We start from the raw sequence: 24,991 nt of genomic DNA, 5'->3' as shown, positions 1-24,991 counted from the left end.
TGTGTACCTCCCACAAATGAATTCATAAACAATTGCTGCATGAGTCTTCACTTTTATTACAAAAATGACGATAAGTTTGATCAAAATGAAAGCTTGCTCGCAAGTTTTACATGAATATGCTAGATACAGAGTCTCCCAAAACATACTCTGGTATTTCATTTCTTAAGGGGATGCTGACTTTCTCATTACACTTTCTCATTTATAATCTATTCCAAGGCAGAGCATGTTAATAGTTCATCTTTCTTGCAATTAGAGCCAAATTTCCAAGTATAACTGAAACACAGAGACAACCTTAGCATTTGAGGTTAAAAATCTTTCTTTTAAATCTGTTTTTAAGGAGATAAAATTCTCAATAACCAGCCCTTATTTTTTTCCCAGAATCTTGTAACTGACATGATTTGCAGTCAGTCTTTTTCCCTACACTTAAGGCTACAAATCTCTTGCGTGAGCTGCAAAAGAATTCTAGACCACTTAAGTAAATAAAATAAAAATTAAAAAAAATAGTTCTCCAATAAAAAGTAAATTTTAAAAATGGTAGGAAAGTTTCTATGGTACACTACTAATTGACATTTTCTACTATTAACTAAACAAATGTTACACAGAAACTGGGAAGACAAATTATCAAATACAACAAGTTTATGCTATGTTTACATCCTTCAAAAAAAATAATTCCACATTTCTCATATAACCAATCTGAAATTTACATTTTTTCCATCAGGTTGGAGGTGGAGGATAATACTGTCCATAATTCCAAGGATTCTGATAATTATACTGAAAAGGTAAAAGTAAATATGTCAGCATACTAGAATTACAGCTATGTTCCACATATAAAATTAAGCTGTTGAAATTCCACCACTAAATCACAAAAGGAAATATACAATATAGACCTACAACGAAGAATAAATTATGCAGACTTACCTGATACCAGGCACTGTAATTATATGCAGCTTGATTTGCCTGTAAATCCCCATCAATGATTTGTGCTGATGACATATCTTCTATGTGTGCTTTCTTTTCTTCTGGTTCTTCTGAACTATATAAAAAGCCAAAATAGAAACTTAAAATTCCCAGAGATAGGACCTTTCCTAGACAACTATACTGTGTACATTTGTCTTAGTTAATGCTTTCAACCATCTTCTGAGAGCAAGATACTATTCAGAAGGTAACCAGTCAGGGGAAAAAAGGCCTAGCTAGACAAGCTGTGGTAAACTGACTGAAGGCTAAGCCCAGTTTACCATTCGTTATGGAGCAATCTCGGAAACTTCTCCATCCTCAGAACTTTACCATTTCTGCCAAGGAATGTGACCTCTAATATATTCATGAGATGCTATCTACATTAGCTGCCAAGAGCATAGATGGTACTGATCCCTGTCCTCAAAGGGTCAACAGTAGTTTGCCACTCCAAGTAATAGATTTCAGATTTTTCAACAAGGTAAAACCCCTTTCCAATCTGGCCTTTGACTTTTTAGCCTTCTTACTCTTGACAAATCTACAACTCTCCATTTCTACAGGGTGACCTCATGCTGAGAAATCACATGCTTAGTTCTTTCTTTATGCCAGAGGTAGCAAACTAGCCTAGAGTCTGGATGTGACCTGTGTTTCATTTGTCCGTGATGTTTAAAAAAGACTTATAAATTGGGCATGGTGGCAAATGCCTTTAATCCTGACTAAGTAAAAACTAGAGATTGTCTACACAACATTCACGTTTCTGCATAACCTGTTACAGCTAAGCAGTTATGCTGTAGATGAACAAACTCTGCAGCACAAACTTATCTCCAATTCTTTATAAAAACACAATCCCACTGTGCTTGCCACCAGATTGCCCTAACTGTCACCCTAACTATACGGATTTCCTTAACTACAACCCTCAACTTAGGGCCAGTGGCCCAACTCTAGTCATCTTAATGGTTTTCCAACTCTCAGTCTCATCTCCAGGTTCAATGGAATCCTCATTTTGGGCCTTGGAGAGTGGTAGGCTGAAGGCAGTCTTCATACTTGCTTCTAAGCTCAACCATTCAAGTTCTATGCCTTTGACTTTTCACCATGGAATAAAAGTACATGTTTTAAAGGGAATTTTCATATTGAAATGTTTTAAGCATCCCTTCCTGATTTACCAGGAAATTACATACCCATTTTCAGCTTTCCTTTTTAAGGAATCCTGTTCCTTTAGGAGTGTTTGATGTTCATCATATGCATTCAGAAGCCTGAAGAGGAAGAAAAACAAAATCCGTTGGGATGTATAAAACATTTTTTAGAAAGATTTAAGTATTTCTACATAAGAAAACAACTTATATAAATTTGTAACTGGGCTGTTTGTCTTGTCTTTTAAGACTTAAATCTTAGTTCTGATATCCAGATGCTCCATACCTACATGTTTAACAGCATACATAGTACCTTTCACTGAACCAGTAGTTTGTTTGGATATTACTACCAAATCAAAATGAAAGCTCGTTTAATTTTGTAGGTGCCAATCCTAAGAATTTGCTGTTTACTGCTGATAGGACAACCTCTGAACTGCATCAAGATCCTAGTACTGGCCAGGTGTGGTACGCATGCTATTAACCCTAACACTCAGAAGGCAGATAGATCTCTGAATTCAAGGCCAGGTAGGGCTTGCTCCAATTTAAAATCAAAACAACCCTACTTGGTTCTGGAGAGGTAGGTTCAATGGGTCAGTGCAGTGGTTCTCAACCTTCCCAGTGCTTCAACCCTTTACTACAGTTCCTCATGTTGTGGTGACCCCAACCATCAAATTATTTTCATTGCTAAATTAATTTTGCTACTGTTATGAATCGTAAAGATCTGACATGCCGAATATTTGATATGTGACCCTGAAAAGGGGTTGGGAACCACTGGGTCAGTGGGTAAATTACTTAACTACCATGTACCAGGCCTTGGATTCAATACTTAGAGTACGTCACATACTATTCCACTCATGCACATTACTGTTAACGTATTCTGTTACCATTGCTGTGTTTCTCTTCTTCATCAGAATCCAATAGGAACTAAATGAAACTACCTCTTCTAGGAAGCATGACAAATCTATTTTTATCCTTACAGATCAAGCATATGTCATTCCATATACTCTTGTAGAACACGAGAATCATACTATCCTAATGAAAAGCTAGCATTACATAAAGTAAGTTTTTCTGTATACCTTCTTCAGTGTAAAACACTGACTAGAGTATTCAAGGTAGTTAAGAGCAGAAACTATGAAATAGGGTCTAATTTCATCCTCCTCATACATGACTTGAAAAACTTGGGTATCTGAGTGAGCCTCTCTCTACTGACTAAAACAACAGTACCTGTATCCATTTCAATGGCTGATTGTTACACTATATAAATACAAAATACTTAGCATGATTTCAAGAACTGAAATACTAGCTGTGTCAAGCTGCAAACTTACCATCAAAAACATGCACACATATGTAGACACTCAAGTTTAGAGTGGTTTCAGTGGGAATCATTGTAAATCATATCAGCAAAGGCACATACATGCCTATTAGGCACTGGGATATTTACTTACTAGCAAGAGAAAGACTGGAACTTTACCAATGTTCTAGGCAGTATTTCTACTTTCCAGGTTACCAGATTTAAATCTAAAGTTTAGATCTTATCCTCCCCTTCCCCCAAATCTACAGCAAAACCTTACATCATCCTCAACTTGTAGCCTTTTATGATTCAGGAGGATGAGTCCAGTGAGCAAGATCTGTGTTACCACATCTACCTTCTTTTCCAAGCTGAGATTAGATGGCATTCCTTTTCCAGATGAATCCTATCTTAGCTCTGTGCATGTTGCTGAGGACTGAATTCAGTGCCTTATACATGACACATGCTCCACCACTGAGCTTTACATCAACTACAGCCACCCCACCACTCATGTCTCATAGTTCAGTTTCTATCTCATTTCTCTTTTTGCGGGGCCCACATGGTGGAAGGAGAGAACTGAGGGCTACACATTGTCTTCTACCCAGAGCATATGCATACACAAATAACACTGATTTAAAAGAGGAAAATGGTTTTGAAGAGATGATAAAGCTTAAGTCCTATTAAGCATACACACATTTACAAAACTGAATTTACCTCCACTTGTCTCTGAAGGAAAAGTAGCCTTAACAAACACTTTTAAATTTAGCATTATATCCAACAAGGTAGTTCAGCACCTAACTTAACCCAAGCCTGGTGACCTGAGTCTAATCCCTAGCACCCAGGAAAAAGTAAGAGAAAACCCAATGAAGTTGTCTTCTGACCTCCCCACATACAGTTTGGAACACATGCACTCTCTCCCATACATATACATCATATATATAATAAGAAAAATATTTTAAAATAAATTTAGCAATGTATTAATGTAACCATCAAATAAATTATCATCACAAAATAACAATGCTTATATTCCATTAAAAAATATGATGAATTTAAGATCTTACTTATTAACATCTGAACCAAAATCTTCAAGGAATTCCACTTTTCTCTGAGAAAATGTAATTCTCATTTTAATAGGCAATGAACCATGAATGGCCTTGTCAAAGCAATTGAGGATACTTTCTTCATTTTGTTTGAGATCACAGCTGTATTCCATTTCAAGTAAATTGAGGTATAACTTTGTGTTCTCCTGAGTAAAAAGCAGTACGAATTAATAACATTCCTACAATATTTTAATTAAAGTATAAATGTTTAAGATTAAAATATAACTCATGTCAATGTTTTTAGCATGTATATAATGAAGTGAAACATATTCTTCAGGACATTTTTTTTCCCTGTCCTGTTGCACAGCAGACAAGTACTCTGTCACTGGGTAACAATCCCTGTGCTTCTTTAGCAACACTGCTGGGTTGTGACACTACTCTATTATTCCTGCACTATGCAGTATGTTGTTACATGCTAACCAATTAAAGCTCAATATCCTATGTTAGTTAGCTGGACTTTGCCTAGCATGGAAATTAAAATACAAAAAGATAATCTGTATATTACACCTCTACTTGGGACTATAAATACTTTAATTACAAACTTGTATCATCAACAGGCCCAATACAGCTTAAAATCTACAAAATGAAACACTTCCAATATACTAGCTTTTAGTAACTCTTATATAATAGGAACTTTTTTGGGTTTTTTTCTTTTTGTGTGTGTGGTTTTTCTAGACAGGGTTTCTCTGTTTAACAGCTCTGGCTGTGCAATGTAACTCGCTTTGTAGACCAGGCTGGCCTCGAATTCACAGAGATCACCTGCCTCTGCCTCCTGCGTGCTAGGATTAAAGATGTGCACCACCACCACCTGGTAAAAATAACTTCTGCAAAAGAAAATCACTATACTACTTTGTTTGATACTGTTATACTTTTGTTCCTAAAGGCTTCTCCCAGGTTCTTTATTATATTTAACAATCATTAAGTTTCTAAAATTTCTAAAAGTTAATTACAAAGGCCACAATATTTACAATTTTAACTCAGTAATCATAATTTTCTCAAACTTTAAATTCAAAATAATTAGGAAAAAATGTTAAAAATGGCAACATCAGTTTAGAGGGACTGTTGTCCTCATTTAGTAATAAAATATATTACTGTATAGACCAAATCTTTCATCATGGTTGCCAAAGTGAAGAAGTACTGGCTTTTTATGGCAGATGTTTAAAACATGCGTACCTTATCTCTTTCGATTGCTTCCAAAAGTACCTTTCTTGATTTTGGAAGATTTTTTTGTATTTTGAAAAGATGTCGGGCTAGTTTAATAGCATAAAATGATGACTCATTATTTGACTTGGCATTCTTTATAGCATCTTGAAGCAAATGTTCAGCTTCGTCCATATTTCCATGCCGTCGTTCTAAACTTACTCTTCTCAATCGAACCATTGCCAGTCCTAGAACACATTCTTCAAACGTTCTCAAGATAGTCCTGGCTTCGTTAATGTTCCCTAAAACAGTAATTCAATGTTTACACTTCTGTTTAAATTTCCAAAATACACTTTACATCACTTTTGTTTAAATTTCCGAAACAGACTTGATATCAAGAACTGAAAAACATTAGCCCACAGACTAAATCTAACTCTCTATTTAGGGGGTTGTGGGGTTAAGTAGCCATGCTTATTTTGTACTGTCTATGGCTGATCTTAGATATGATATGGCAAGGTTGAATTGTTAAAGAAACAACATAGCTTTTATAGAAGTAATTAATCAAATTCTTCTTTATACATCCCTCAGTGGAGTAATTCCATACTGACAAAGTGCTAAAGTATCACTGAGGAGCTGGAGATAAGATTCAGCATTTAGGAGCACCAGGCTCACTTCTCAGCACCCACAACCATCTGTTAAGCACAGTCCCAGAGGAATCCATGCCCTCTTCGGGTCTTTTTAAACACTTAAGCACAGATATGCATACAGGTAAAACAACCATTCATTCACATAAAATAAATTAAAATAAATCAACTGAACATTTTCCTTCTTACCCTGCTGTTCCTCAAAAGCTGCCCAAAGCATATGTGCCATGGGTTTCTTTGGAAGATGAACAGTACAAGCTCTGCTGAAGACATGCCTTACTCCTTCAATGCTATGGTTTTCCATGTACTTGGCATACTACATACAGAAAAGAGGAAATACTGGAATAATTTACAGTTGAACACGTGATTAAATATGTGACAGAACGATAAAATTCTATTTGTAAACCCATTCAGCACCTTTATTGAACCACTAGACTAGTTTCTGTAAGGAAGGACGAAGAGAGGCAACGAGGTTGGCATATGCAGCAGTCAAATCTGGTTGCAAGCAGACCATCTCCTAATGCAACAGATATAGTTATATGAACAACATTCAACAGAAGTACAAAAAAGGTTAGTCACTAGATCAATGTTTATAATATATTCAAGTTAAACACTATGTCATTTTCTTACCTTAATCCAAAACTCCTCATAGAGGGCACAAGATATGACACATCTTTCAAAGAGAACCACAACTCTTTCATGAGTCCCATTTTCAATTTCGAATTCTAAGTATTCTTTCCAGTTTTTTAGTTGGGCCTTTTCCAAAGGTTTCACATGAAAATAAGGTCTTTTAATCTGCCAAAAAAAAAAAAAAAAAAAAAAAAAAACAACCCATTGTATGGCAATAAAAGTAAACCAAAGTCAAAATATTAAGTACAATTATATAAATAATTTTAATTACAAAGAATAAAATTTTAAATTCATTACTAATTGTTCAGGGTGGAGGGGGCTTGAGATAGTCTCTGTAGACCAGGCTAACCTCAAACTCCCAGAGATCCGTTTGCCTCTGTCTCCTAAGTGCTGGCATTAAAGGCTTATGACACTACACCTGGCATAAAAGCTTTTTTTTAAATTAAAATTATTCAACCTCCATGAGTTTGACAATGGGAAAGAACATATCTTCCATTTATTCAGTCTTTTCAAACAATATGTATTTTATTTTACTTAAATGTATGTGAACCCATATACAATACTTGCATGCAGCCACGGGTGCCCAGAGTTCAGAGAGTGTGGATCCTCTGAACTGCACTGACATTTCTGAGCCCCCCCCCACAACATGGGAGCTAGGAACCAAACTTGGATCCTCTACAAGAGCAGCAAGCACTCTTAACCACTGAGACATCATGTGCCAGTCCTAGTTAGTCATTTTTATAATAGTAAAAATTTGATTCTTTATTACTTATTTTTAAATTGATCCATTTTAACATAGTTATATATGGATAGAAATGAGAGCAGACAAGGAGACCATTAAAAGAATTACTCTTTATTTTGATTACTAAGGTAAACTATATTGTGCATTTACCAAAACTATTTTACAGCCAGACACAACACAATAGACATGTAACTCCATTCACAGGCTAGGCCATGATAGGGTAATTAACAAAAACAAAGCTATATTAAATTTAAGCCTAGGGCTACGGAAGCTAAACTGCAGGTGAGTTAAGTAGGGTAAGAAGAACTGAAGAGGAAAGGCGAGAAAAATATAATCAAGTTGACTCTGCTGATGGCAGTACATATCCGTGAACTAATATACTTCAAATAGGCAAACTGTTTGACATGTGACATATACCTTACCAAATCAGTAAGAAAATAGTTAAATTTACAAGAAAAAAATATTATTCACCTATAATGGATGGATTATGTATTTATTTTTGAGATGGTGTTTGATGTAACACCGGCTGGCATAAAACTTACTGGATAACTGAAGATTACTTTTAATATTTGAACTTTTTATCACTAGCTTCCAAGTGCTGAGTTATAAGATTTGGCACCAAATCTGGTCTAAATGTGGTGCTGGGATCAAACTCAGAGATTCATGCTTGTTAGGCAGGCAGTCTACAAACTGAGCTTGATACCCAGCCCTTATAACGGCTGTTTTATCTATAAGGTATAACTCAATAATCAGGAATCTTGCATTTGAAATCTGAATGCAGTAAGATTTTAAAACTGGTCATGGAAAATGTTAAATACAATTGAGAAGCATACCTTGAGTTATTACTTCTACAAACAGAAAGAAATATTAACAATGGTTACACTGCTATAAGAAATCTTATTTTTAAGTTTTGAAGACTTATAAAACAAAATACTTACACCTTCTTCAAATGTCCACCTCTTACTAACTTCATGCTCATTATAATTAAACATTTCTTGATGAATTTCAATGATTCTATGTCTCATGTTTTCTATTTCAGTAATTAGCTTGAAAAAAAAAAGAAAAAAAATAATCTTGTAAGTTACATACTGAAAATTCTCAACATCACACACTTTAAGTATCTTCTACAAATATTTCGTTCTTCAGTAGGGAGTTTTTAATTGTTAGGTGTCATTATTTTACATACAATTGTTTGCTTTGGTTTTTGAGACAGGGTCTCTATACATATAACCTTGGCTATCCTAGAACTCATATGGAGACAAGATTGTCCTAGAACTAACAGAGATCCACCTGACTGCCTCCCAAGTGCCATCATACCCAGCTTTAAGTTTGATTTATAAAAGAACTTCAAAAATCCAATTTCTTATATAATTTTTTAAAAAGGAATAAATAGATTACAGTGAAAGTAAAATACTTTTTCTAAACTAAGTTACTTCCAGTCTCATGGTAAGACTTTCTCCTTTAAATTCATACTTAAATCATACTGACGTAAAGGCCCCCGAACTTACTGCCCTTCCACATATGCTACCTAGTTTCTTGTGCACTGAACATAAGATTAAAAAGCTTACCTTTGCTGGGTCAGTTATGTCTTCAATTCCTGATGGAAGGTCATCACCAGGAGGTCCATCATCACCACTGTGTCCATTTACAGAAGCTAATTCCCTTCTCAACTGAATGAACTGTTCACCAGTTAAAAGATCTCTAGGCAAGTTATTCTGTACATGTTCTTTAAATCTGAAGGAAGAATTAAAAACCACATGTCAGGTACCTACTACATATTATTCCTTCAAGTAAGCAAAGAAACAAATCAGAATATCCTAACATTTTTCTTATTCTGTATTAAAATCCTACCACTTAATATATATGTATATGTATGTATTTAGTTTCCACTAGGTCTTTGCAGTGGAATATAGAGAACAGATACACAAATTCCAACTCTAGTATTCTCTGTGATTATTGGATTTTTCTCTTCTCCCAATCTTAATCTATAAAACAACATATCTACTTTGCAAATTTAAATAATACATAGCTAATTCACATTAAAGTGATCATGAAATGTTTACATTATCATCCTACCTACCAATTACTCCTCCATACATTTCTGTTTAACAACCTAATAACACAGGCTTCCTTAAGGTCACCAGTTACCATACATGTAAGATCAACAGATATTTGTTCTCCAGTACACCCTCTATCTTCAACATTTGAGTCTGCTAACCATGTTTTCTTACTTTTAGAATCTTCTTCACAGCTTGGTTTGTGAGGTACCACTTTCTTGGTTTTCCTCCAAGTCACTTTCTGATTGCTGCTTGATTCTCTCTCTCAGGTCCCAATTATTACCTGCCCTTAAGGTTATGTTCCCAGGAATTCTTTTTTAGTCTTACATTTTTATACACGTTCTGGCTAAAGTCATTAACAGAGCTTGAAGTAATTACTATATCAATAAAACTCAAAACTATAACAAAAGTCCAAAATTTTAAAATTGCAGACTATATCCAAATGCCAAAAGTCTACAGAAAAAGAAAATGTATTTTTTTATATAAACATAAACTAGTTTCAAACTAATGTATAAAAACTTAAACTCTGTCTTTTGAGAAACTGACTCACTAGCTGACACTGGCCTGAAACTCAAAATTTTTACTTCCATCATGGATTATAGGTCATGTACCATCACATCCAGCTAACATGTTTTCAAGAAAATGTCATTTCACTATTCTATCTAAACATACTATTTCATACACCCCAAATTTTAACTGGAACCACCAAAAAATAGCTCAAGTATCTTCCATCTTGATTTTAACATGGAATCTCCTATACTATATTTATTTATTGGGCTTTTTGTTTTTTGAGACAAGGTCTGTCTATAGCCATGGCTGGCTTGGAACTCTATGATCTGCCTGTCTCTACCTCTCCAGTACTGAGGCTAAAGGCATGTCTCACCAGGCCTGCCAGGCTGCCTAGAACTCACTATATACCTGAGGTTGGCTAAGAAATGATCTCCCTCTCCCCACCACCATGTGCTATCTCTCAGTCTTTCCCAGTTAATCATTTACATCCATGGGATAACAGATCCTACTGATTCCATTTTCTAAATACATCTTTTTGGCCTAACTTTTCACCTGAATAAAGGTGTCTTCCAACCTCACGTCATATAATTTCCTTCCTCCAAAGTTAGTAAAAACATTAAAAACAAAACAAAGCAGTGACATAAGCAGAATGTGGTTATGACATACGCCTTTTAATCCCAGCATTAGGGAGGCAGAGGCAATCCAGTACTAGAAGGCAGATAGTAGGATTCCCCAGGGCTCACTGGCCAGCTAGCCTAGCCAACAGATGACCTGGAAATCAGTGTGAAACCCTGTCTCGGAAAAGTAAGGTAAAGGGTGATGAAGAAAAACACGGGAGAGCTGGAGAACACTGGCTGCTTGCTCTTCCAAAGGACCCAGGTTAGACTCCCAGCATCCTAACTGTACTTCCAGTTCCATAGGCATCAGGAACCTATGTGGTACGTAGACATACATGCAGGCAAAATACACACATAAAATTAATTTCTAAAAGATACAAAAATGCAGGACTTCAGCCTCTCAACCTCTGACAAGCACATACACATTTTCCCACCAACATGAAAATAATTAAATTAAAAACACTAATATTGATGAGTGTGGTAGTATATATATTTAATCCCAGCCTTAGGAGGCAGAGGCAGGTAGATCTCTGAGTTCAAGTCCAGCCTGGTAATAAAGAATGAGTTCTAGGACAGCCAGAGCTACACAAAGAAACCCTGTCTCAAAAAACAAAAAATAAATCTAGCAGGATACTCATTTGAAAAAAGATTTGGAGGACTGAAAAGAGCTCATTAGTTAAAATAGCATGTACCACTGTCACAGAATATCAGAGTTCAGTCCCCAGCACCCATGCTAGTTGGCTCACCTAATTCCAATTCCAAGAGATCTGATGCCTTCTTCTGCACTCCACAGACAACTGTACTCATATGCACCCTGCCAAGCCACATTTTTCTCTCTCTATATATATATATATGTATGAAAGATTTGGAAGAACTGAGAATATAGCTCAGGGATAAATAAAGACTCAGAAAACACAGATTTCTTTAAAAAAAAAAAAAAGGGGGGGGGACCTGTCTGAAGGGCCTTATCTCATTCCCAGATTTTTCTGTTTCCAGGTAATTGTGAAATAAGCAGCTTTGAAAACCAAGTACATTCTCCTTCACCTAAGGCACTGAAGTAAACCCAAGTGACCATGGGCACCTTTAAAATTGCTGTTACATGGAAGGCAGAGGAACTCATGATCCCCATCCCTGAAGAGCTATTCACAGTTAATGGTTTCTGGGGAAGTCAGTTTTCTTTAAGTATGGCTGACCCCTGGTAGGTTGACCATACTCCAGTGGATGACTTCATATGCCACAAGTGTATGGGCTATATATTAAGAAAGAAAGAAAAACAAACCAAAACAAAACCAAGCATTCGGTTGTGTGCACACACATACGTACACAAGACGCACGCACACATGCATGCACTACAGTTGAAAGGGGTAGGAGTAATTAAGGGGTAAATATGATTAAAACACAATGCATGAAACTCTTAAAAAATATGAAAATTTAAAAAGCAACTTTTCTAGTAGCAGAAAGCAAGTATTTCCTTGATTAAGGTCTTGTAAACATAAATGTCATTGCATTTTAGACAAGAATTAGTCTATAAAAAAGCCTTGTGGGGGCTGGAGAGATGGCTCAGCAGTTAGGAGCATTGGCTGCTCTTCCGGAGGCCCCAGGTTCAATTCCAGTACCCACACAGCAGCTCACAACTGTCTGTAACTCCAGTTCCAAGGGATCTCACACAGATACACATACAGGCAGAACACCAATGTACATAAAATAAAAATAAAACAAACAGATAAAATAACAAACTGTAAAGAAAAAAACCTTGTCTTTGGCCTTCATTTGCACAACATGCATATTTATCAAACATTGCCAAATACCAAGTCTTGTTTTAATAATTTATTTCAGCAAGTGTATGCATAGCTCATTATCTCCTAGAAAGCTGTCTTTCTTAGCTCATCAATAATAAGAGACAAGAGACCAACCTACAATGTTTCTATTTATATTTTCTTCCTAGTTCCTATTCCCAACACAAGTCCGTGTAACTTCTATTTTTAGTAGATTTATATATATAGTAGTTTACAAATATCTCATTACATTTACCTGTGTAATTCATAATACCATATAAAAATTTCAATATATAATACTACTCATAAGAATTAACAAAAACCCACAAAATAGCTGGGTATGATTATATACACATGTAATCTCAGCACTTGAGACAGGAGACTCACAAGTTCAAGGCTAGCTGAGATAAAATGGTCTCAAAAGAAAATAACCCCACACAAAGTACATATGTTATGTACACACACTATAGAATTTAAAAAAAAAAAAACGGCAAAGACACAATCTCCTACTTATTTACTTTCTGGGTTCTGATCAGTGAGGATACCTTGCAGCAGGCAAAGACACGTGGAGCTGGACATGTGGCACATACCTGCAACCACAGGACTCGGGAAGCAGTGAGGAAGAGATGCAAGGTCAAGGCACATGGGTGCCACACAGTAAGTTCTAGGCCAGCTAGAGCTACCTACCTAGTAAGGCCTTATCTCAAAAGAAAAAGAAAACAAAACCAAAACTACACATGGAACCCACAGTACACAGAAATTTTTTAATAGTACAACGACCTTGAAAAGTTATAGTACTTATGACTTATAAACAAAAAATTCAGGGTGTAAAATTTAAATGGAATTATACTTAATTTGAACAGAGACAGAAGAAGTTAACACCTACACTACAATCTCTGCTGTTCTGGATATGTTTGTGAACATCAGGAATATACATTTTGTAAATCATTAAGTTGTTAAAAACAAACAAACCAACAAAAAAAGCAGCAGCAGCAGCAGCCAAATAAGATTAAGGTGTGTGTCTATAATTTCAGATTTTGGGATGCTGAGTTAGGATTAAAGACTCTAGGCCAGCCTGAGAAACACAGTAACACACTATCTCAAAAAATTAAATAATATGAAAAAATAAGCATTTAATATTTGCCAAGCACCATATAAATTTAGTATTACAAAAAGTAATTTATTAAGCTCTGTTTTCTCATTTCTTCACTGCTCTAAAGTACCTCAGATATAAAATGGACAAAGAAAACTTTCTAAACAAAACTAGTAAATTATTACATTTCATAAAATACAAGTGAAATGTCAAAGTTAAGGCATAAATTTTTATTTTCTAGAAAATTAGTTTCATCTACTAAGATCCTATACAGCATTTCAAAATAAACTGTAATGCTCAATATTGGGAACTGATCACCTAAATAAACAACCAAAGATATTTCAAAGAAAAGATCTTTCCACATACCTCTGAAAATGATGACTGTACAGCTGTGTTGGAATACCAAGAATCCGATCATACACAGCTGTAACTTCTCTCAGATTTCCCTGTTCATTTTCCCAGTTTATATACATTTCCCATAGTTTGTCAGATCGAAAATCTGTTCCTGCAGCTAGAACAGCATGCTCAAAAGTTCTGAAAAATTAAATTACTCTTAAGTTATCTTCTCCAAATAAAATCACTTCTAAATATTATTACTAAATTTAGAAAGTAATATTGAAATCAAAGTTATATTGAGTTGCTTCCTAGGTAAGCATGGATTTAAAAAGTAGAAGGAATCATAAAAGAATTGTTTAAAGGAAGAATAAGTGAGAAAAAACAAAGGGAAAAGATGAGTGTAATGCATACATTCCAAAGTAAGAGGAACATGATAGATGAAGTTATCTGTTACGTATTTGAAAAGTCCTTTAGGACAGAGAACAAAATTGAAGAATTTATAGACAAACTACCTCAATTCAAGGAATACTCCAGCAAAAATGACTGTAACAAGGGACTCAAATTATCATATAAACTAATGAGAAGTATACATAGAACTCTCAAAAGCATCTTTCAATTTTAAACTTTCATTGTGGAAGCAAGTATTTTTTTATACAAGAGATATCTGTTTAATCGCTAGATCTGACATTTAATAAACAAAACTTCATGACCTGGGAGATGGCTCATCAAGTTAAATGCTAACTACATAAATGAGGACTAGAGTTCAAATGTCCAGAACCCTTCTAAATACTAGGTGATGGGTATGGTAGCCTAGCCTTAATTCCAGCACTAGGAATGGAGACACAGGGGATCCCAATAACAAAAGTGGCAAGCTTTGGGTCCAACTGAGATCCCACTTCAGTGAATAAGTTGTCAAGTGACTGAGGAAAACACCTAAAAAGTCAACTCTGGGATCCAACACATATATACCCAGTACATATGAAAATTAAAACAAAAAAACACTTTTTGGTGCATAGTTTCAAAATAAACACCTTAAAAAAAAAAAAAAAAATCAACCAAGGGCCAGTGAGTTTCCTCAACAGGTAAAGTCACTTGCTAGCAAGCCTGAGGACCTGAGTTCAATCCTCCAGACTCACTGGAAGAAGAGAACTAACTGACCTGTGGCATAAACCTCTCCCCACATACATATACGTAGATTTCAAATAGTGTACAAAGTCAAGTGAAAACAAAACAAACTAGGCTCTTCTACCCCAAACAGACCCCCTAAATTATCTTATAATTTTAACACAATCTCGAATTTTAGGCAGAACACAAAATTCAAATTCGAATTTTATTTAGTATTATAAGATACAAATATTTTTATATAAGGGTAATGCAGTTAAGCATTTCCTGAAATTATCATAAGAATTTGAGACATAGTTTCCTGGGCACCTGGCATAGATATGGTATACATGCATGTGTGTAAAAAGCACTTATTCACACAAAATAAAAATATAAATTATTTTTTTAAACAGATTAGTGTCCAAGAAAGAAAAAAACAGAAAAATGAATGTGAGAATTTAATGTATATAAAAGGAGGCATTTTTTTTTCTAATTTATTTTCTCTTTCAGTTTTTGAAGACAGGGTTTCTCTATTTAACAATCCTGGCTGTCCTGGATCTCGCTCTGTAGACCAAGCTGGCCTTGAATTCACAGAGATCTGTCTGCCTCTGCCTCCTGAGTGCTGGGATTAAAGGAGTGAGCAAAGCAGGCATTTTAAATCAACACAGACTGAACTATTTATCAAAGGGAAGGGTTAATGTGTATGTCACAACAGCTAGATGAATGACAGAAAAGTATTTAAAATTAAAAGTACAGGGCTTAAGAGATGGCTAGCAGTTAGGTTTGATTCTCAGCACACACAAGGTGGCTTAATCATCTGTAACTCTAGTTACAGGGGTGCCAACATCCTTTTATGGCCTCCACAGACACCAGGCACACACATGTTGCAAAGACACACATGCAAGCAAAAACACCCATATACATAAAATAATTCTTTAAATTAAAAATACAGAATTTATATATTCTTGGCAAGAAAGACAAAACTCAAGAATCCAATGACTTAATTTTTAAAGACAGGTCTCCTCATGTAGCCCTGGCTAGCTTGGACTCCACTATGTAGACCAGGCCTATTCCAAACTCACAGAGATCTGCCCGCCCATGCTTCTAGAGTGTCAGGATTAAAGGCATGTGCCACCATTCATGACTGAGTATTTTAATACATTAAGAAAAAAAGTATAATAAAGACACTGAAAAAGTTTATTACTTTTCTTTTTTAGTATTTTTAGTATTTCTGTTTATGTATGTATGTGTCTGTATGAATATATGCAGGATCCAGAATACTGCACTGGATATCCTGGACCTGGATTTACAGATTGCTGAGACACCTGATATGGGTGCTGGAAACTAAACTTGGGTCCTCTGAAAAACACTAAGTGCTTTTAACCAGTAAGTCATTTTACCATGCAAAAAAACAAAGTTTAAAGACATATTAGTACTGGTTGAAATGTTTACTATACAAAGATAAATTTAAAGTGTCCAAGTGTGCATGTGCAAGCAGATGCATGTTTATATGTAAGAAGAAAGATGTTACTTCCCTAGAACAATCTCAGTGAATCCAGAGAATTACCAGACACTGAGGAAAGCTGGGGAAAGAATAACAACATAATAAAGGCAAGAGGGTTAGATGAAGGTCTGCTTAATCTTTGGTGGGGAAGCTTTAACTCTGACCAGCTGTGAGATTTCAGAACTTAGGTTTACATTCATCAGGCAGATCAGCTGCTCCTCCTCTGAAGAAATTGCTTAGTGTAAGCCTTAGACCAACAGGATTTCTTCAACAAAAACCTGAAAGTCTTTTATTTTTTATTTCAGGTATGCTCTATGAAGAAGCTACTGGCTATACTTCTACAAGATGGGCATAAACAAGAAAGAAAAGTATCTATCAAACTTCAATAAACAGAGCCTGAAACCTAGGAATAAAGTGCAGACATTTCCTAGAACCATGGTGATGAGAAAACCCAAAACTGTGTGGCAGAACTAGATGACAGCATGGAGTACAGACTACAGAAGAAGAGAGACAGCTACACGAGGGTGAGGGAAACAGAAATAAGATCTACAGATTATCAACAGACCTGTTTGGAAAGCTGTAAGAAAAGCCTTTTTCTAGACAAATGAGAAACATGGTTGAGTGAGAAGTAGTAACCCCAGGGAAAATACGACTATTAAAGATGAGTATGATAAAAAAATACTCAGACTCAAAATGACTAAAATACATACACATAATAAACAGATTAACTAAAGCCTATCCTATAGCTATATTGAAAAGGTAAGAAATGGGAAAAGAGTATATGCATGCATTCTTTTTAAAAGCAATAACTGCTCTAACCTGCTGAGCCATCTCTCCAACCCTAATACATGCATATTAAAGGAAAGTTGGGGTGGGTATGTGAAAAAGCCATGGAAAAGTGACTATTTCCATGAATTTGTGAGAGCGTAAAATTGATACCATTTTTGAGGACCATTTGATAAAATGTCTTTGCAAACATGTTCTATTTTTAATGCATTCCATAAAATACACTCGGAGACATTTCTGCAGCACTATTTCCTATAATAAAAGTTTGGTCAAATAAAAATAGGACTTTAACATTGTATTTTTGCAAGTTAAAAGAATGTTTGGGAGAGATTATAAAACATCCTGTTAAAAACTTGAAGAATATGTAAAATTCACATACAAATTTGTATCTGGAGGCACAGACATTAAGACATTAACTGTGGGGCTGGAAAGATGGCTCACTTGCTGCTCTTCCAAAGAGCCCAGGTTTAATTCCCAGCACCAACATTGTAGCCCATAATTGTCGGGAACTCCAGTTTCAGGGGATCCAATGCCCTCTCTGGTCTCCTGGGCCACATCAGGCACACAGGGGATATACAGGCATACATGCAGACATGAAAAAAGAAAGCTAACCAACTGCCTTAGCCAAGCGGTGGTAGTACAGTCCTTTAATCCCAGCACTCAGGAGGAGACAGAAGGATCTCTAAATTTGAGGCTACCTTGGTCTACAGAGAGAGTTCCGGGACAGCCAGGGATACAAAGAGAAACCCTATCTTAAAAAAAAAGGAAAGGAAAGAAAGAAAAGAAGCCAGGTGGTGGTGTCGCACGCCTTTAATCCCAGCACTCAGGAGGCAGAGGCAGGCAGATCTCTGTGAGTTTAAGGTCAGCCTGGACTACAGAGTTGAGTTCCAGGAAAGGCGCTAAGCTACACAGAGAAACCCTGTCTCCAAAAGCCAAAAGAAAAAAAAGACACTGACCACAAGTGAGCAAAATGTAAACTTGTAAACTAAGTTAAGGGGGTGTGGAAAAGAGGAAGATTGTATTTTTTTATGCAATAAAGCATAAGTTTATTTTATGTGCTGTTTTTTAAATAGTAGGAATGAAGCAATAAATATTAATTTCCAGTTTAGCATTCATGAATAGTTTTCTTATCAACAACTGAACACTCATCTAAGTATCTTAAAATACATTAAGTATCAAATATTTACCATACCCTCTTATTGTATTGTTCGTCTCAGGATCACCAGGGTCCAATGTTTCTTTTAAGAAGTTTATATAATGTATCCAAAGATCAACACTAAGAGGTATTGCCTGAAGCCCCCGTCGATAAACCTAAGAAGAAAACAATAAACTGTACCTCAAATATTTAATTATTTCTTAAAAGAGAGGCAACACTGTGTTATCCGGTGAACCTTAGAAATACTAATTACTGGAATTTTGTTTAAATAATCTACCATTACCATTTGGGTGGAGGTTGGATAGAACATGGCAATGTTCTGATCCCCACGTGCAGAGTCTTGATCTTCAAAGCGCAGCAGTCCCTGCATTCTGACCGGGTTGTGTGGGCAGGCTTTGGGTTACAGACCATAGGGCACAGACCCATTAGAGCATCAATGACAGCGTCTGACCAAAAATGCAATAAGACGTAGCAAATGTGACTAGCAAACCAACTCTATTGTTTGGAAATTGAGAATCAAATGTAAGTGAGAGAAAAGCCCTGCCCTACTTGTTAAGCTGCAGTGTAATACAGAGGCTTGCACTGCAAAGCTTGACAAACTGTAGAGGTTAACGCACCTGCCAACAAAGAGAGACAATATTAGCTACAAATGCCACAATAGTGACAAATGCAAATAAAATACCCTATAAAAAATGTCTGATCATAAATGGTAGGTACTGCCAGCCAGAGAAAAAAGAGTGTTTGTTATTAATTGGCTTACAGTACCTAACAGAGAAAACTGTATTCATTGATGTACGCACCTCATCTGATTGTTTAATGTTGTCATGTCGCTTTTCAAGGTCTGCATACTTTTTCCAGTAACCATAGCAATACGGGTAGTGTATGAAAAATTTGTCAAACGCTTTCCTGGCAGCCATCAAGTGATTCTGATGAAAATAAAACAAAGTGTCTAAACATCTTAGAAGTTTTTATCAAAGAAAGAATAATTACTAACTTTGTCAAATAGCAGGGTAGCTTTTTTTCCCCTCAGAGCTGGGGATAAACCCAGGCTCTCACAGATGCTAGGCCAGTGTACTCCACCTTACTTAAGTGCACTCCCACATCCCCAAGGTAACTATTTCACTAATTTTACATATCCACACACAAACCTCAATTACTACACAATATTCAGCAACACAATGCATAATCCTATGTAATTTTCAAAGCTGAAATATATGCTTTTATCATTATTGAACTTAATCTGAAGATTATTTAAGAGATTAAACTTTAACTACAAAACAGAAAGGCTTGAATTGATACTACTGGATTATTCTATCCCTCTTACATACACCATTTAAATAGTTACTAACCTCCTGTTCTACGTACTGAAGCAAATATACCCAGCCTGTAAAATCCTGAGGATTAGTTTCTACTGTTTTCCAAAATTTCTCAAATTCTGGAGGGAAGTTTCCTTCTGTTTCTGTCACTGGAAGGTCCGCAGCACTTGCCATTTCATTTTCTTCTGTGGATGCATTCACGCTGGGAGAGCCATCAGGTGACTGTTCCATCTCCGTAACATTCATGATCTCAGTACTAAAATCTGGATGTTCTACTACTACCTCTGAGCTGTTGCCTGTGCTGCCATTATCAGAGTTTCTGTACTCATCCATGTGAGAATTTTGCATAGCTACTTATTTGGTCTTCAGTTAATGATCTGCAGAAACACACACACACACACACAAAAGAGAAACAGATTCCAAATGCTATTGAACTTATTTGTCATGATCAAACCTTTTTTTCTGTAGATTTATTTTTTCATTTTATGCACACGAATGCTTTGCCTGCATGCATGTATGTGCACCATGTACATGCCTAATCCCCAAGGTCAGAAGACAATGCTGGATGCCCTGGAACTAGAATTACGAATGGTATGAGACACCATGTGGGGGCTAGGTACTGAATCTGGATCTTCTGTGAAAGCAGCAAGTGCTCTCAAACACTGACCCAGGTCTCCAACTCCACACTTTTTAAAGCCCTGTCTGCCTACTACAAATATAGATAGGAAAATTAGCACATTTTATTGATTTATTTGTCTACAAATAACAGAAATTCTATTGATAATATCTATCAATCCTCCTGTCAGTCTCCCAAGTACCTGGGATTACAAGCACGTGCTACAAGGCCAGAAATACCTGGCAATAGTTCAGGTGTACCCAACCTTTTGATACTGTAACATACCATTATCATCTACAAAGATAATGAGAACTCTGCAACTGAGTTAAACTCTCCCTCCCCCCGCAAATTTAACTCATGCAATGTTTTAAGTAAGTCTATTTTGTTAGACTACTATTCTCATTCATAGCTATGCTCAGACACATATGGTCCTAAAGACCATACTCTGTACACATCTACAAGAAATTTATTTGCTCACATGATATTTCATCATGCCACCAAGAAGCTGGCATTGTGTTAGTACAGTGGTTTTCATCCTGTGGGTTGGGACCCCTTTGGGGGTTGAATGACCCTTTCACAGGGGTTATCTATTTGAAAACATAGATATTTACATTACGATTCTTTGTTTATGTATTTTTTTTTGGTATGAGTACTCCGCCATGTATGCCAGAGAGAGCTTCAGATCCCATTATAAATGGTTGTGAGCCACCATGTGGTTGCTGGGAATACACAGCCAGTGCTCTTAACCACTGAGCCATCTCTTCAGCCCTACATTACAATTCTTAACAGTAGCAAAATCAGTTTTGAAGTAGCAAAAAAAAAAAAAAAAAAAATTTATGGACGGGAGTCACCACAACATGAAGAACGGTATTAAAGGGTCACAGAATTAGGAGGGTTGAGAAGCACTGTGTTAGCAGCTTGCAATTGTCAATGTTGGCACTTAATTTTCTTGGCTAATCCCTATTGATTACTTCATAGACAGAAGTCATAGATAGATAGATAGATTAAAGAAATGTTCAAATTCAATCAGGAAGAAAATGATCAGCAGAAGCACACTAGTATACTGTCCTTTTTTAATGAGAAAAAGCAAAAGCTTTCCCAGAGCCTTACAACATTTACAGTATTCTAATCCCTTAACTGGAATTGGGTACACTGCTGCTTTGGACAAAATGAGTTTTCTATTAGTAAAGATAATGTAAGAGGGATAGTGAATAGGTAACTCTTGTCCACTAGATATCACAGAATTTTTCAAGAAACATTCAGCATAACCCCAGATTCTTATTTTTTTTTCTAGTCAGTATCTGCCCATATTTTTACACATACATGTGTACGCCTGAGTGAATGTTCGTGTACCATATGTGCATGAGTGCCTAAGATCAGAGAGGACACTGAATATCCTGGAACTTTAGTCAGTCAGCAGTGAGCCACACAACATGGGTGCTGGGAATCAAACTTGGTTCCCTTACAAGAGCAGCAAGCACTCTCATCCATATTGCTATTGTAATAATTACTCTCTCTCCTATACATCAGTGTTTTTTTTTTCCAAACTAAAGACTGCTTCAAGATAGCTTCTGATTTCTTTCAACAGAAAAAAAAAAAAAAAAAAAAAAAAAAGCAAACAAAAAAAAAGCCAGAAAACACCCAAGTCAGGCAGGTGCAGTGTCACAAGCCTCTAATCTCAGCTTTTGTGAAATACTTGCAGTAAGATCAAGTGCTCTATAATGGGCAACAGAGGAAGGCCCTGACTGAAAAGGATAATCAACTGTAATCTCAGTACTCGGAAGACTTGATTGGGTTACATAAAGTCCAGCCAGCTTGAGCGATATAGAAGACCCTGTATTTGGGCTGCAGAGGTGGCTCAGTTATTTATAGCATCTACTGTTTTCATGGTGGGCTGCTCATAACTACCTTCAACTAGGCTGGGCAGTGGTGGTGTGCACCTTTAATCCCAGCACTTGGGAGGCAGAGGCAGGCGGATCTTTGTGAGTTCCAGGCCAGCCTGGGCTACAGAGTGAGATCCAGGAAATGCACAAAGCTACACAGAGAAACCCTGGGGGGGGGGGGGACGGACACGGACGACTACCTTCAACTCCATCTCCAGGGGGTATCCCACACTTCTGGCCTCCATACCCACCTGCACTGACATGCACATACCACTAGACACATACACACAGAGGGAAAAGTAAGAAAAAGAAAAGAGTATATACGTACATTAAGGGCATATGCTGAAATACACACACAATTCAACTCATATAGACATCTTCTATTTTGAGTGCAGTAAAAAAAAGTTAAAATACTGCACCGCTGTACTATTAGTACAGATAACTAATCTTACTAGATTATTAAATTTAGGGAGAAGGGAGCTTTGTATCCCTAGAAACCTTTGAACAGATGACATATCCAGCCCTAACTTGGCAATATGTTATTCCTTAGACTAACAAAACTCTTCATTCCTACAACTCACCACATTAATGGTTTACTAAGCATACTTTCATATGCTATGACATTTTCTTATAAAACGATAGGGATTGCAGACTCAAATATATAAGGTAAAAAAACTAAGTATATATTACATGGAAACACAATCCCTCTATACTGTAAATTCAATATTCATTTTATTTGGGGCCTATTAAACACTTGCCTAACAATCAGCATGCTATTTTAAAAATTAAAAGGAATTTTAGAAAATGACTTAAATGATGAAAACTCATTAAACACAGTGCATTTGACTTAGCATCTTTTTTATATGCCCATGGAAGCACATAAAACACTATATATCATTGATTGTTACCATAAACCACGTAAGTAATATATATAAACTTAAGTCATTAGCTAGCTAGCAAGCTAGCTAGCTAGCTTTACAATCCACAAATTACTCCATGTCTCATCCACAGATGACTCATCTGTGGCTGTTAGAAGAAGAGGGGTTATTATAACAAGTGGTTTTGGCAACCGGTTTTTAGAGACTAAGTAGGATGTTCACAGACAGACCTTGTTTCCTCATTTTAAACAATTATGTCTCAGAAATTGAACTTTGTTTATATATTTACAATGTCTGCATAATCTTCAGAGTTTATGTCTTACACAGAATTCTTTTTTGGTTTTTGTTTGTTTGTTTTTTCCAGACAGGGTTTCTCTGTGTAGCTTTGCGCCTTTCCTGGAACTCGATTTATAGACCAGGCTGGCCTCGAACTCGCAGAGATCCACCTGCCTCTGCTTCCCAAGTGCTGGGATTAAAGGCGTGCGCCACCACCGCCCGGCAGGATTCTTAACACTTAACAGAAGATTCTGCTTCTCCTTGAAAATGCACAAATCTGAATTTTATAACTTGATTCACAAAATCTTTTTTCCTCAATTCAACTCTAAGATACAAACAGCACCAACTATTGGGTCTTTAAAATGCAAAATGGCTCAGCAGGTAAAGGCACTAGCCACCAAGCCTCAGAGGGAACAGTGTAAGTTCCAAATTTTTAAATTCTAGAAAGAGGTTATAAACATGAGGGGGGGGAGGAAGGGATTTAACAGCTGTTGCTCATTTTTCTCAAAGCCTTAAAAGACGACCACGGCGCCCGAAGCACTGAAGTCCCAACCTAAGCCTTCTTGTATGCACCGTGCATTCTTAGCGTCCCCCTTTCTCCTTCCCGTTTCCAGCAGCTGCAAATTTTAAAGCATTTCCGAATACATTCCATTGGTTTCTCTAGTGTAAGTTCTTGAATAGAAGGCCATATCAGTATCAGGCCAAAAAGGGACATCTGAATCGGCAGAAAGCTACACAGTATCATCGCTGCATCACCACTAATACCTTCCACGGTACTGTGAGCTCCCAGGAGGAGTATTTATTAACTAAGAGACTGCGGGCTCCTGATCACGAGAGGCAAAAAAATCGATAGACGCAGGTTGTTTAAAAAGGGTTCTTTCACGTGTCTTTTCACATAGGCTCTTTCACATGTCCGTCCGTCCTTCTGCCGCATCCCCCCACCCCCCACCCCCAAACCGCTGGCCTACGGTCTCGGTTTCTCAGTGACCCATGTCCTGGCCCTCAAGAGCCTCTCTACTTCCCGTCGTGCGGGCCACGCGGGGCCGCGGGTCCCGGGAAACACGGGGTGCAGCCCCCACGGCGAGCGGGCTCGCCAATGCAGGCGGAGGCTCGCTCCCCGCCCTCCCGCCGCAGCCCTCGGGAGAAGCACCCGCCCTCCCGCCCGCCCGCGGGCGCCCACCCCAGCCCGGCTCTTCCCAACAGGTGGGACCGGGAATCCCGGCAACGCGCAGCCAGCCCGGCGCCAGGCCTCGAGGCGGACGAGCAGGCGAGGCCGCGGCCCGGTGCGGCCTGGGGCGCCGCAGGCCCTTCCCTTCCCGGGCGCCTCCCCCGCCACCCGCTCCATGAGGCGCCCGCCCGTCCTCCACAGCTACCTCAACGATGGACGCCGCTCGCTGCCATGAGCCGTAGCCCGGGCCAACCTCGCCGAAGATGGGACGCCCAACGCCTCGCTCCACGCAGC

The 24,991-nt window shown here is 37.3% G+C and overlaps 1 protein-coding gene and 1 non-coding gene across 7 annotated transcripts; both read right to left on the bottom strand.

The window, feature by feature from the left end:
* Positions 1 to 36: 36 nt before the first annotated feature.
* On the bottom strand, positions 37 to 24,991 carry Prpf39 (pre-mRNA processing factor 39). Of its 6 annotated transcripts, none has more exons than XM_028858957.2 (14): positions 24,903 to 24,991; positions 19,910 to 20,253; positions 19,361 to 19,486; positions 18,597 to 18,715; positions 14,044 to 14,211; positions 9,194 to 9,359; positions 8,564 to 8,671; positions 6,884 to 7,048; positions 6,443 to 6,569; positions 5,643 to 5,911; positions 4,431 to 4,615; positions 2,130 to 2,204; positions 919 to 1,033; positions 37 to 771 (listed from the first exon to the last, which is right to left on the bottom strand). In XM_028858957.2, the coding sequence occupies exons 2-14, from the start codon at positions 20,222 to 20,224 to the stop codon at positions 715 to 717; spliced, it is 1,995 nt and encodes a 664-aa protein (XP_028714790.1). In that variant the 5' UTR covers positions 20,225 to 20,253; positions 24,903 to 24,991; the 3' UTR covers positions 37 to 714. The 6 variants fall into 6 exon arrangements, with proteins under 6 accessions (XP_028714790.1, XP_028714804.1, XP_028714797.1 ...); XM_028858971.2 differs by lacking the exon at positions 24,903 to 24,991 and adding an exon at positions 18,844 to 19,006 and having other exon boundaries at positions 19,110 to 19,486; positions 19,910 to 20,186; XM_028858964.2 differs by lacking the exon at positions 24,903 to 24,991 and adding an exon at positions 18,844 to 19,177 and having other exon boundaries at positions 19,910 to 20,060.
* On the bottom strand, positions 5,507 to 5,593 carry LOC114684790. The gene has a single exon (XR_003733407.1). It is a non-coding gene; the product is annotated as a small nucleolar RNA SNORD127 (small nucleolar RNA).

Source organism: Peromyscus leucopus, chromosome 14 (genome assembly GCF_004664715.2).
Source record: "Peromyscus leucopus breed LL Stock chromosome 14, UCI_PerLeu_2.1, whole genome shotgun sequence".
NCBI classification, from domain to species: domain Eukaryota; kingdom Metazoa; phylum Chordata; class Mammalia; order Rodentia; family Cricetidae; genus Peromyscus; species Peromyscus leucopus.
This window is presented reverse-complemented; position numbering and strand designations above follow the sequence as displayed.

What these genes read in the sequence shown, in the direction of transcription:
- Prpf39 (XM_028858957.2), bottom strand. Translation starts at nt 20,224, where the DNA reads ATGCAAAATTCTCACATGGATGAGTACAGAAACTCTGATAATGGCAGC. An exon ending in ATGAGGAGTTTTGGATTAAG is followed by an intron (nt 6,570 to 6,883) that starts GTAAGAAAATGA and finishes TTCTGTATGTAG; the next exon opens with TATGCCAAGTACATGGAAAA. An exon ending in AGCTTTTGAGGAACAGCAGG is followed by an intron (nt 5,912 to 6,442) that starts GTAAGAAGGAAA and finishes TTACTGTTTTAG; the next exon opens with GGAACATTAACGAAGCCAGG.